Source organism: Nilaparvata lugens, chromosome 7 (genome assembly GCF_014356525.2).
Source record: "Nilaparvata lugens isolate BPH chromosome 7, ASM1435652v1, whole genome shotgun sequence".
NCBI classification, from domain to species: domain Eukaryota; kingdom Metazoa; phylum Arthropoda; class Insecta; order Hemiptera; family Delphacidae; genus Nilaparvata; species Nilaparvata lugens.
The window spans coordinates 62,889,218-62,902,979 of NC_052510.1; the positions used below are offsets into that span (position 1 = coordinate 62,889,218).

Sequence of the window (13,762 nt, forward strand, 5' to 3'; positions counted from 1 at the left end):
GAGTACTAGTTTTTAATAACTACTAGCCGTCAGGCTCGCCATATCCGTCTAGCTAGGGGGCTCCGCCCCCTGGACCCCCACCCCCTGGACCCCCGACTGGATCTTCCAAGGATGAGATCAGCAGGCTCTCTTCGCTCGCCTGCATTTTTTATTTGAGCATTTTTATATGTTAGGACGATCCAGTCGGGGGTCCAGACGAAACGTCTGGCTAAACGGATATGGCGAGCGAAGCGAGCCTGACGGATAGTAATATTATATTCCCAGGAATAGCTCTGATTGAAGTAGCAGTGCCCAATCAATTTTTCCGCGATAAATGCATTTCAATCTTCAACTTGGTGCCAACCTAACAAACTCAACTTAATGCCAACCTGACAAAATTATTAATTTAGTTACCAGTTAACAAGTTTCCAAGAGGAACTATCTCTAGATTATAGTTCTATATTAACATATGGTATGGCCTTTTTCAATTATAATTAAGAGAATAAGAAGAATATACATGCAAAAAGAACTTTAAACCCTTAAAAACCACCCTTAGAGATAAAATATTGCCAAAAGATTTCTTAGTGCGCCTCTAAAGGGCCAACTGAACATACCTACCAAATTTGAACGTTTTTGGTCCGGTAGATTTTTAATCTGACTGACTCACTCACTCACTCACTCGCAGAACAAAAAATCTACCGGACCAAAAACGTTCAAATTTGGTAGGTATGTTTAGTTGGCCCTTTAGAGGCGCACTAAGAAATCTTTTGGCAATATTTTAACTCTAAGGGTGGTTTTTGAGGGTTTAAAGTTCGTCTTTTAGCATGTATATTCTTCTTATTCTCTTAATTATAATTGAAAAAAGGCCATACCATAATTATGTTAATATAGAACTATGATCTAGAGAGAGTACCTCTTCGAAACAGTTGTTAACTGGTAACTAAATTAATAATTTTGTCAGGTTGGCATTAAGTTGAGTTTGTTAGGTTGGCACCAAGTTGAAGATTGAAATGCATTTATCGCGGAAAAATTGATTGGGCACTGCTACTTCAATCAGAGCTATTCCTAGGAATATTATATTACTAGCCGTCAGACTCGCTTCGCTTGCCATATCCGTTTAGCCAGACGTTTAGTCTGGACCCCCGATTGGATCGTCCTAACAAATGATAAAAATGTTCAAATGAAAAATGCAGGCGAGCGAAGCGAGCCTGCTGATCTCATTCTTGGACGATCCAGTCGGGGCTAGACGGATATGGCGAGCGAAGCGAGCCTCACGGCTAGTATGGATATAGATTATTCGAAAAAATTGACTGTAGTGTCATCGAAGATAGTTCAAAAACAAATTATTAACTAGCAGTTTTTCATAGATAATAAAATAGGTGAGTTTTATTATAGCTAGCTAAAATTGGAATACTTCCTCTATTCAAGATATCAAATTCCAATTTTTGTTCAATATGATGTAGTGAAAATTAATAAAAGTATACCATCAACAGTGAAGTATTTCAATCTAATTACGTATATATTATGTATTTGATTTCAACAGTTTATTAAAAACCGCTATTAGTTTGAGTTTCATAACGTAATAATAATTCTATAAACGGCCTGATTGATGCATGATTGAGTTTTAATCAATGTCTCGGCTTTATCGAAGTAAAGCTAAATTCCAATGTGGTTAATCATAAATAATCAAAGATTTAAAGATTATCATGAAAAACTTGGAATTCATTTTTGTTCTTGAACATTCCATTTAAAGCTCTCAAAACCTTCTCAGTTTAAATGTGGATTCATTATTCCCAAACTAAATTAATCATAACAATTCCTATTGTAAACTCTCCGACTCAATTTGGTTCTTTATTCTTCTTCAACTTTTGGTAAAAAACAACTATTATATCTGTATGTCGACATTTTTTGTCTTTGTGCACTTGGCATGATGGGGAAAGTTCATGTTAAAAGCATTATTTACAATAGAAATTGGTGTCGTTATTTTTTATGGGTTCTGATTGAATCAAAATAGTCCTCTAGCTATAGAATCGAGCATAATTCACTGGATAATTGAGATTAATTAATTCTTGCGATTATGCTTCAAAAATGTATGCTAAGACTTGGTTTGGGCTCTCTAGTTTATCAATATGAATTCTTATTCAGTATATTACATAAATCTGTTATTGAACTCTGGATGGAAAATATAGAATTTAACAATCAATCATAAACATGATGATCACACTACACAGTCCAAATTAAAGCCATTATTGTTGGCATAATTTAGTACTACACATAATAATGATGTAGGAAATGTGATTCTAAATATTTTAAAACTAATAAAGATTCTCTTGATTAGTTACACATGTTAATAAGAACATTTGTATGATATAATTGAAAATAATACCAATTAACAAATGAATAAACAGTTCACTTCAAGACGTTTCGAGATGAACTCATGATTAAAAGTTGTGATTAAATAAATATTTGCCATAGTGGCAACTTTTAGCGTTTATTTCGTAGAGAAATTTGAAATAAATCCCTCCGATCATAGCTATTATTATGGTTTTCTGTTGATGGGGAGTCCTTTACAGCAAGGTCCCACCTTGAATCATTGAAGTGGTCATTTGGCCCTACTACACAAAATTTTAAAAATATAATATTGATAAAACAATATCCTTCAAAATAGAGCTACTGAATAATACTTTTAATACTCATCCAACTGACGTATTTTTCTCAATAATTCTACAGGTTCGTTCAATGTACGATCTAGAAAAAGCTTACCAGTGACCAGAAATCTTTTCGATCATTTCAAAGATGACGATGTGAATGAAGCTTGTGACGACTGTTGTAAGATTTTCAACAACTTTGTTTTCAACCCGAGTAGCCATTTTGAATAATAAACTTGCAACAATTTCTGTAAGCCCAAAAACATTTGTAAACCTAAAGTATATTGGATTTCACCCTCTCTAACTCCAGTAGATATTTAAAATGTTATCTAAATTTTGGAGTTCCCTTGGAGTAGCTCTGATCCTTTTATCAAATAGTAGGATTCATACAGTTTTTTGATCCTTTTTGTTACAAAAACGTAATTTGAAGTTGGATCAAATCATTCGACTACTGCATTAGACTCTTTAGCTTCAGTGGCCTTTTATAAATTATTCCCGTATAAATTATTTATGAGATTGAAGCTCTAGAAATTCGCAAACACCATAGCTTCAAATAGCAATTCTGTAAGCTAATTTGTTTTAATTTAAGGGTATCAAGATCACAAGTTTATTTATGTATTCCATTTATTGGCATTCTCAAATCATTTTATTATACAATAATATGATTGGGAGAATACAAGAGGCATAGCTCTGTCTTTCTCCTAAGTGTCGATGAATAAAAGTTGACTGAATTTATTGGTTCACTGTTCAACATGAATAGAGTGGTATAACTATTTTTTATATTCCTGGGTTATTATGATATTGTATTGCTCTTCTATCACAGTATAATAAATTGATTAAAATTCTCAACTATATCTTAAATCTTCAATTCAAAATGATACTATGAATTTCAAGCTGCTTTCTCGAATAGTTCAGTTTTCTATTCTAAAAATGTCCAAATAATAAACACACCTCATGGATTTCTTGAATCCAACGACTAACCCACAAATCGCCCATGAATTCTTATCAGGTTATTAGGTTAGCACAATACAATGATTGGAAAAGGTCCAAAAATGAATATAAGCTAAACATTTGAATTAAGAGAAATTAAAACACCAAACCATATTTAAATATAACACTCAATTATCACTTCTTATTGAATTAATCAAGTTATTTCATAAAATTTTGAACCCAAAAATACACACACAACTTCTCTTACTAAGCACAGCTGTTTATAATTATATAATGTTACATAGGAAAACTTTAGTCAAGCATAGCAGACATTGACCGTCTACTACCCATATGTCTACTCATATCTAAGCTATGGAACCATTTTCTGGGGAAATTCTGTTGATAGCGGTAAAATTTTTATAATCCAGAAAAAAATAATAAGAGTCATTTGTGGATTGAGATCAAGAGATTCTTGCAAAGCATTCTTCAAAAACCTAAACATTCTAACGCTACCATCTATTTTTATCTATCAATTGTTAGTTTTTGTTAAACAGAATTTAGATAAATTTCAATTCTGCACAGATAATCACGGGTATAATACACGTAATAGTAGTCTCATTGCTTTTCCAGTACATAGGCACACAGCTCTAGAAAAAACTCCATTCTACTCTGGAATACGTTATTTTAATAAATTACCTGCAGCCATCAGAAATCTAGATTCAATAAACAAATTCAAACTAACAGTCCGAAAAATGCTAGTAGAGAAAGCTCTATACTCTGCTGCCGAATTTTAATTTGTGAAAAGGGGCTGTAGAGTGTAACTTAACTTTTTGTGACTTTCATTTCCATGTGAATTTGATGAGATACATCTTAGAGTGTATTTATTTGTTTTACTTTCAAGAAGTTAGAAGTCTTTTAAATATAATTTTGTTCTAGTATTGACATGTCACCAGTCAAATGAGTGTTACTCAAAAATTGATGTAATGTGACGATAAATAAATGAAAATGAAATGAAATAGCTCTTACGATAATAATAAACAGAACATATTTTAATTTGTTTATAATTTATTAACATATAAACAAACATATATACAACAATACATTGGAATACTTCACACTAATAATAAACATGACATATAATAGAAATATTGATATAAAAGTGTCTCTTTTCTTGAGAAGTTGTAAATATCCTCCTCAGTAGGTTGTACATGTTAAATATACTGTCACATTCCATTACAGAAACAAGCGCTGGTGTCTACGGGCCACACATATCTCTACGTGTTATATGTTACATACATGTTATATAATATTTTTACATGTGTGATTCTATTCAATCATCTTGTGTGTTATTCTTTAAACTAATTTAGCTTAGCTTCTACAAGGGAGAGGATGCACTTGATTCGAATTCTGTGTATAAATTTTGCACTTGTGTTCTATTTTTTGTTTTGTGTGTTCTCTTCTTGGCTCTGTAAATCTGGCAACGGTGGCATAGCGTCTATGTTAGTTTCATCTTTGGTGACAATCATTTTTCTGACAAAATACTTAACTAAAATCTAGAAACATTAGAAAACTTTATAAGAACACAATAATTCTAGTGGTTGTGATTGATCGATTCTGAATACATTTATCTATAGTTTTGCAATATGAATAAATAGGCCACAAATTATATTTTTGAAGCTCTATGAAAGATTGACAGAAAAATGATTGGACCATTGATGATTTAGGTGTGTTTTCTGTGAAACTACTTCCAAACTCATCATATTACAAAATTATAAAATTGTCATTCAGGACTCAGTCTGAAGTGTTAGTTTGAAGAATCGCATTTGAATATTTATTTATGTAATTATTTATTCATTCAATCATTCATAATCACACAAATTTCAGAAGAGTACCACAGGCTAACGCCCAAACGGTTCCAATTCTAATTTATACAACAGTTCAAATGTAGCTAGCACTTCAATATTTTACAATTACTTACTCCAATTCACAATTCGGAACACAAAAATCATTTTAAAAGTACTTCTAAAATGAATAAATCAGTTACAAGTAATAATTATTAGAAAATTCCAAACTTTGAAAAACCTATAAAATTATGATACCGAAGAGACAGTCTGTGAATATGGCCCTACGATTCACTGTAGCTCTAATATTTTTTTCTATTTCAATACACAAATTCATTATTATATCAATTTATTAAACATTGGAAAACCTATAAAATTATGGGACCGAAGAGACTGTCTGTGAATATGGCCCTACAATTCACTGTAGCTCTAATTCTTTTTCTATTTCAATACACAAATTCAACTTTATATCAATTGAACATTAAATTCAACATTGAAAACCCTATAAAATTATGAGGCCGAAGATACAATCTGTGAATATGGCCCTACAATTCACTGTAGCTCTAATTCTTCTTCTATTCAAATACCCAAAATTGAAATGAATTGTAATATGATGAGTTTGGATTGGCTTGTTCCCCAACCACCCAGTGGGTGCTTCTAGCGCCCTGGGGAAGTGTTGACGCCTAGGGGTGCTTGTTACTGAGGACGGCACGTGTGTGTGTTGCTAGGAGAATTTGCTTTTGGACGGTGACGGGTGGGGTGAGGAATGCGACGCTGATGAGGTGACCGACGAGAATGCGATGCTGTTGAATGCCTCCACGGGGGCAGCCACCGCCCAGGCTGTACATGCACTGCAACGGGTACTGCTCAAGCGTGCTAACAACAACGGTCGGTAGACACAAACAAACAAACACTAGACAAACAAACAAACATACTATTCTTCTTTTTTATTTTCTTACTTTTCTTCTTTCCCTGTCTTCTTCTTCTTTCTCTTCTTCTTCTCCTTCTCGTCCTCCTACTTACTCTCTCCTAGCAAAATGTTCAAGCGTAACTTCAAGGTCGGTAGTCTGTCATCGCCTTTTATAATCTACCTTTTTTTCTCAGGACCAAGCCACATGAAGCGTTTTTCCAGACGATTTCGCACTGACGGCGGACGAGTCGCCCCTTCACATTGCAGGAAGCTCTCCGATTGGCTGATTATCAGCTGACTCCCGAAAACCAAACCCATTCAGCCAATCTGATTGCTTTCTGCCCTGCCGACTTGTTTGAGAGACGTTTCATATGGTTTGCCTCCAATTCTTCTTCTGCTTTTTCCTCCTCTTCTCCATGTGTTTTCCTCGATATCTATTCTCCTTCTTTCTTCTCCTTATTACCTTTTTGCTCTCATCTACTTCATCTCCTCCATTCACCTATCTTTTTTCAACTATCTGCACTAATAGTCATATTAACTTCCATATATTTATTAACTTTTAGTGGGTTTATTCAACTTCACACACTACTCTTATTGGTCGGCGTTGCATTCTCTGTTTTGTCGTTTATGTGTTTTGTGTTCTAAAATACTAAATTCAGTGATTACTCTACTGGACTTGTGTAATGTTCTTATATCAGCCTAAAGATGGTTGGGGGTATTTGAATACAAAACTTATGAAAACACTTTCAGCAATAAAAAAAAAATTAGACCTAGTAATAATTTAGATCAGATTTAATTCCAAAAAATTCAATTCCCTCACACTTTTGAAAAGAAATTGAACATTCAATCCTTCACTGCTTTCATGCTTTACACTGCTTTTTAAGCACATTTAACTTGTAAATACAGTACAAACATTGATAATTTATTATTCAACCTTCTTTCTTGATTGAGACTAGCTGTTGAAAATTGTTCCCCTAGTTTGTTTAGTATAGGACAGTAGCCTAATCTTGAGTTAAGCTTAAACTGTTTATCAAAATACTTTATCTATTTTTGAAGTTGAGATAAGTGTCTTAAAATAGGAACAGTCCTTCACTATATCTATCTAGATCAGTATTTTAATTATTGATAATCCTTACATGTAAGGCTAGGCGCACACCAGTTAGTCAAGACAAGACACGTTTAGACACAATACTTCACATAGTTGCTTATGAAGACATGTCTAATTGCAATGACTAATCAGTGTGAGTTGCGCCACAAGCAGCTATGTGAAGTATTGTGACTAAACGTGTCTTGTTTTGTCTTGACTGATGTGCGCCTAGCCTAACTGATTACTGTCAAGCTTGCTTTAGGCTCAGTTTCTAAGACACTTATTAAGTTTATAGATCTAATGGTCCATTAGATGTCCTAGAAACCAGGCATTAATCTAATAAATTTGATTAACGTTTTTTTGTAGTTACTGACTTTGTTGGTATATTATAGTCGTTTTAGTAGTTATGTGTGTTTATACTAGTTGATTAATGCCAGCCTATCATCATCTATAGTTTCTATAGCATACAACTAATAAATCTAAATTTAAACATGATGATTTGGTGAAGTCACTATCATAACAATGTTATTCGATATTAATTTATGAATTATTGAGTGCTAGTATTGTAATAATAAATATATACAATTTTATCAATTCCATTTTCTCACCCAACTACAGTCAAAAATATTGATACCATTCTGTAATTGACTGTTGGATAGATTATTCAAAATTTGCATTTTTCTGTTAGAGATGGTTCAGTCACAAGAATAAGTTCGGTTCTCATAAAGCCGCTGCAACTTCAAATTTTTCTTCAATTATCTTATTATTCTTTTTTATTTTCATAAAAACACAGATCGAGAGAGAGAAACTCAGGATACCTTGCACTATTTCTCTCCCATTGTCTATCCATAGATAACTTGAGTAAATATTTCCTCTTGTATTATGAAATTTTATTGTTCTCTCCAAACTATAAATAATTGTGTTTGTGCTGCATTTGACAGGGATGGGAGCGGGCGGTGGGAGGGGAGTGATGACGTCACCGGGCCAGGGGGTGTTACCAGGGGGTCCTGTACCTCCCCACTCTCCCCCAAACGCGCATCTCACTCTGGACAGCCTGGTGTTCAGTTCGCCCACGTCGCCAAATTCGGTCCAGTTGCAACAGGTAGGCGATTTTGGACAATTTTACATAATTTTAATTTTTCAAGTATTCAAGGATTGAATTGAATTTGTTTTTGAATTGATTTTATTGTTTCACAAAAAAACAGCTTTATAAAACATTAGTAAATGCACTAATTTAAAGAAGATTATATCTATGTTTAAACTATTTCACAAAATAATTGAAACTGTACTCACATGGACCTGTCGGTCAGACAGGATTGTTGGCACATTGGCAATATGTACGAAATACATTTGAAAGCTAGTGGATGGAAACAAGATATGGTTCCAATTTCTCAATGTGGTTCATAATATAACATATGATAGGCCATCTATACTAATTATTTTTAAATCCAAATTGGGGGAAGCTCTACAATTGGCCGTTAGCTTTTGACAATGAAGGTTGAGCTCTACAGTCCTTGGCCGAGACTAGACACGTCCAAGTATTCCAAAAATGGTCATGAGAACCGTTGAACAACTTCTATTCTTTCTCTTACTATCCATTTGGTGTTGTTAGTTGCCAAGTTTCTCTTTATTGGTTGCTGGATAAAACAGTTCTCATGACCATATTAGGAATACTTGGGCGTGTCTAGTCTCGACCAATGGTAGTAGAGCTCGGCCTTATTGGTCAGCAGTTGATGGCCAATAGTAGGGCTTCACTTCACGAGTATCTACACTCTTTGTCAAGTGTGTAAAAATTACGACGAGCGCGAGATTGTGAACGGCTGGTTCGCTTGCTATCGCTCAGATTTTTGTCGAGCGAAGGCGAGTGGCCAGCTGAGCATCCACAAATGTTCGCATTGCAGTAAGGAAGACACTTGGCCAGCAACTTGGTGAGAGTGTGGAATAGGCATTACACTGTATATATTCTGATGGTCGATGCTTAAATCTTACAGTCTACTAGAAATTGATAATCGTGTAACAACCTAAACTAGTGTCTCAAATTTTTTAATGAACCAGTGGTTTTTACAATATCAGTTAATTTCAATACCAGTACTTTTCACTAAATGATGATTGATTTTGTGTGTAGCCCGGAGGAAGAAAGAAGTCGTTTCAAGTGTTGACAATATCAAGTTGTTACTTTAAAGAAGTGTTGTAATTCAGGTATGTTGCTAGGGTGACCGGAATATTTCTAGTTCCCCCTAAGTCTAGTTAGTGCTAGTCAACTTTATTCAGTAGTTTTCATTTTCCTCGTTTAATAAAAACAATCACCTCCACATCGTCTCATTATAAAATCTATATACATTTTTCTAAGTTACCTGAAACTATAAAAAACAGTAAATAAAAGAATTGGCCATTTTAAAAAATTGTTGATGAGTGGATCTCGAGTATTAGTTAATAATAATAATAATAATAAAATAATAATAATAATAATAATAATAATAATAATAATATTTTATTCTCAACAAAAGTATAACAAAAACAATGTAATACAGTTGAAAAACGTCACAGATAAATAACATAATAACATAAAATATCAATCTTAAAATAAAACTCTAATAACATTTAACAATTCATTAAATTTGTAAAATTTAGATAATATTTTTTTTCACTCTTAACAAGAATTCGTCAACCTCATAGAAAGCCTTCTCACTGAGAATATAGTTTTGTTTTGAATTGTTTTTCTTCAACATTACTTCTCAAATCAGCCGAAAGTTTCGCAAAAAACTTTTGTCCCCTATAAGTAGGTGTTTTCTCACATACACTCAGCCTATGTCTCTCAACTGAAATGTTATTCCTTCCTCTAGTGTTATAGCCAAGAATATCTGAGTTAACTTGGAATGAATTCAACCTATCCTTCACATGTAATATTGATTTGAAAATGTAGAATGATGGAACAGTTAAAATACTTGGGCTACTGAAAGACTCCCGACATGTCTGTGGAAATTTGAGCCCCTCCAGGTATCTTATTGCGGACTTTGCAAAACAAAAATTCTTTGAATGTTTTGCTTCGAGGTACTCCCCCATAATTCAATGCCATAAGCAATGTGGGATTCAATCAGTGCATAGTAGACACTTTTTGCTGTTGTTTTAGGCACCCGTTTAACAATATTTCTAAATGCAAAAAGTGACCTACTCAATTTCAATGATATCTTGTTCACATGATCCCCCCAATTAAGCTTGGAATCCATCAACAAACCTAACATGTTCACAACAGTACAACTTTCAATAGTTTACAACAATTCTAGTTGTAATGAACTAGAAGATTATATTATTTCTACTTATGTCAATAGTGATTATGAGTTGTTTAAGTTGTGTGTGTGTGTGTTGTGTGTGTGTGTGTGTGTGTTTCGGAGTGCATGCTGGCATCCATCTATGCCTGAAAAGTGTAAGTTACCTTACTTGAAAAGATACTGTATTTTATACTACTCAAAGGTATTTTAGATTTTATTATAGGTATTTTGTCGCTTGTTATTTATCAATAATTTATTCTAAAAGCTGAAATCTTTACTTTTCTATGATTTGTCTTTATTCTTATAAGTATAGAATACTCAATTGTATTTGTAACTCGCTCCTCACTCACATGCATTTGCCTATATGAGGAGCCTTCTTCACATTTAATATTGTATACATATTGTATTTTGTTGAAGAAGAAGAAATAAATCAATTTCAATTCAACCGAGTCTTGAAACTACTAGAGTTAGCAATTTTTAGCTTTTATTCAGCCGACCCAATGTCAGGTAGTTTTCATTTGATGATGATTGATTCTGTGTTGCAGCCTGGAGGTCGAAAGAAGTCTCTGCTGCCTTCACATCCACCTGCCTCGTCTCGAGCCAGCATTGTGTTTCCACTGCTCAACAACACCAATCCATTCCAGCATCGCCGAGTCGACAGTCAGGGTGGAAACACTGTCGAAAAAGCTATCGGTAAACTATGCTCATCAAGTACTAGTTATCTATGCTATTCTAATAAAGTAATAAACTCTTAGGGCCGGTTTCCGAACTCGGGATTTAGCTAGGCTAAACAGCCGGATTCAGAAAATTGGCTTTCCGAAACGGGGCGTAGTCATAGTCATTGTCAAAGTCACGTTTGAATTAAATTTCAAAAGAAAAAAACAGAAAATTAAACACAAAATGAAATAAAGAAAAAATAGTGTAAAGTTTCAGCTATTTTGAATTATTTAGGAATGTTTTATGTCGTCAAGGAAAACCGTTTCCAAGAAATGAGAAATAAAAAATGCGACTACTGTTATAAAAACTGCGACTACGCCCCGTTTTGGAAAGCTAATTTTCTGACTCCAGCTGTTTAAAGTCTAGAACTTGGCTAAATACTGAGCTCGGAACCCGGCTCATAGTGATATTAGATATAGTGAGGTCCACGTTATAACGGCAGTTGAGAAAGATAGGAGGACAACGGTGCCGATCCTTTGTCTTGTCAATGCCTTCTAAGATGGTAGCTGATACAGGTTTATTGATGTAATATTAACTGTTCATTCTCGTTTAAAATAATCAATTATATTTTATCAAGCTATAAATTATATTTTTCAATGATTTCATAATGAATTTTCATAATCAAGATTAAATATGTTGTTAATTAATCACATTCCTACATTGTTAACTTTCCGGTAATCGTGCCCTACTCAATCACACGAGCAGTCGCGTGTTGTATTTTTTACAACATCCAATTTTACAAGTATTATGTACTGTTTACTGTTAAAAAATATTAATTGCATAATTACTTTTTCCATCTTCTTGGATTATTTTACGCCTTGGATGATTACCATTTCATAGCCCAATAAGGTACATCAAGCAAAGCCATCAATTCTGTGTTATTGGTTCGTTTAAAGTGTCCGTATACAGTCTTTCCCTATCTTATGCACTGTGGCGACTAAATGACACCTAAAGACTGAACCATTGCTCGGTTGATACTGCTCAGTGGAATGATGGGGGGAAAGTTTTGGAATGTATAGGTGACTCATTCACTGACACCACCCCATTCAATAAATTTGTGATGCAAAAAAAGCTGACACTGTTGTACTTTTTACAACTCAGTGGAATGATGGGAGAAAAGGTTTGGAATGTATAGGTGACTCATCACTGACACCACCCCATTCAATATATTTGTGCAGCAAAAAAAAAAAGCTGACACTGTTGTACAGCGCTGTTGTAAACGCTGTAACAGCGCGACCCCCGGAAGGTTAAAAAGCGAACAGAGCAAAGCGAGAAAGAGATAGCGCTATCAGCTTTGTTGAATGATAGACAAGGATAACAATACAATTGCTAATCAAACACTGCCATTATAACGTGGACCTCACTATAGTTATCTATGCTATTATCATAAAGTAAGAAACTCGTAGTGATATTAGATAGTAGGGTGGTCTTCAACGACAGGACACGTGTGTCGAGCATAATATGTGTGTGCACACATGCTCGTCATGCATGTCATGTCATTAGTGAGAGGCTTCGAACAAAGCAGCTGTTTGACAGCAGCTTATATTGCCGCATCCAGATGTTGGCCCAATGAAGGCCAATGTCGACCAGCGCCAGTGTGTGGATGGGCGGTTGGCCTTCATTGGCCACTGGTCACATTGCAGGCTTGTCCAGCTTACAGGGCCAACGTGAAGATGCGGCATAACATAAAATAAACAATAAAAAAATCTGGTGTGGCGCACTCACACAACTTTCCTTGCCGTTATGAAAATTGATCACCTGACGATAGTATTCTCGCGCATCTCAAGTCTACTATTCAAAGATTTGAGCCAGCTGGTGACAGGGCAATAACGCTGGAGACACACATGAGGTCTGCTATCTCTTCATAGTGAATGATTTAATAGAATCAACAATAATTTGCAATTGAATAATCACATTTTCCCGAATTTAAAGCTTATTTTCAATTTTAGGTGGAAATGTTACTGAACATTAATTGTAGAGATTTTCATGCTCAATCTACTCCACTTGATTTTTTTTTGTTTCAATTGTATCTGAAGCCTGATAATTGTGAATCTATCTGCATTGATGGGGCGGAGCTCCTCAAATTTTTACAGATATGAGACTTGTGGCAGTTGATAGAGCTTATCGATGACTATTTTAGGTATGAATTTGATCAAAATCGTTGGAGCCGTTTCCGAGAAAATCACGAAAAACCCAGTTTTTGACAACATTTTCGTCATTTTAGCCGCCATCTTGGATTGCATTTGATCGAAATTGTTCGTGTCGGATCCTTATAGTGAAAGGACCTTAAGTTCCAAATTTCAAGTCATTCCGTTAATTGGGAGATGAGATATCGTGTACACAGACGCACATACACTCATATACACATACACACACACACA

General features: G+C 34.5%; 1 protein-coding gene across 1 annotated transcript in view; it reads left to right on the forward strand.

The window, feature by feature from the left end:
• The window catches only part of LOC111051914 (transmembrane protein KIAA1109), a 150,173-nt gene that overhangs the window by 105,841 nt on the left and 30,570 nt on the right, over window positions 1-13,762 (forward strand). The window contains 3 exon segments of the mRNA XM_039432017.1: window positions 6,127-6,286; window positions 8,337-8,497; window positions 11,210-11,357. Of these exon segments, the coding sequence (XP_039287951.1) occupies window positions 6,127-6,286; window positions 8,337-8,497; window positions 11,210-11,357 (469 nt within the window).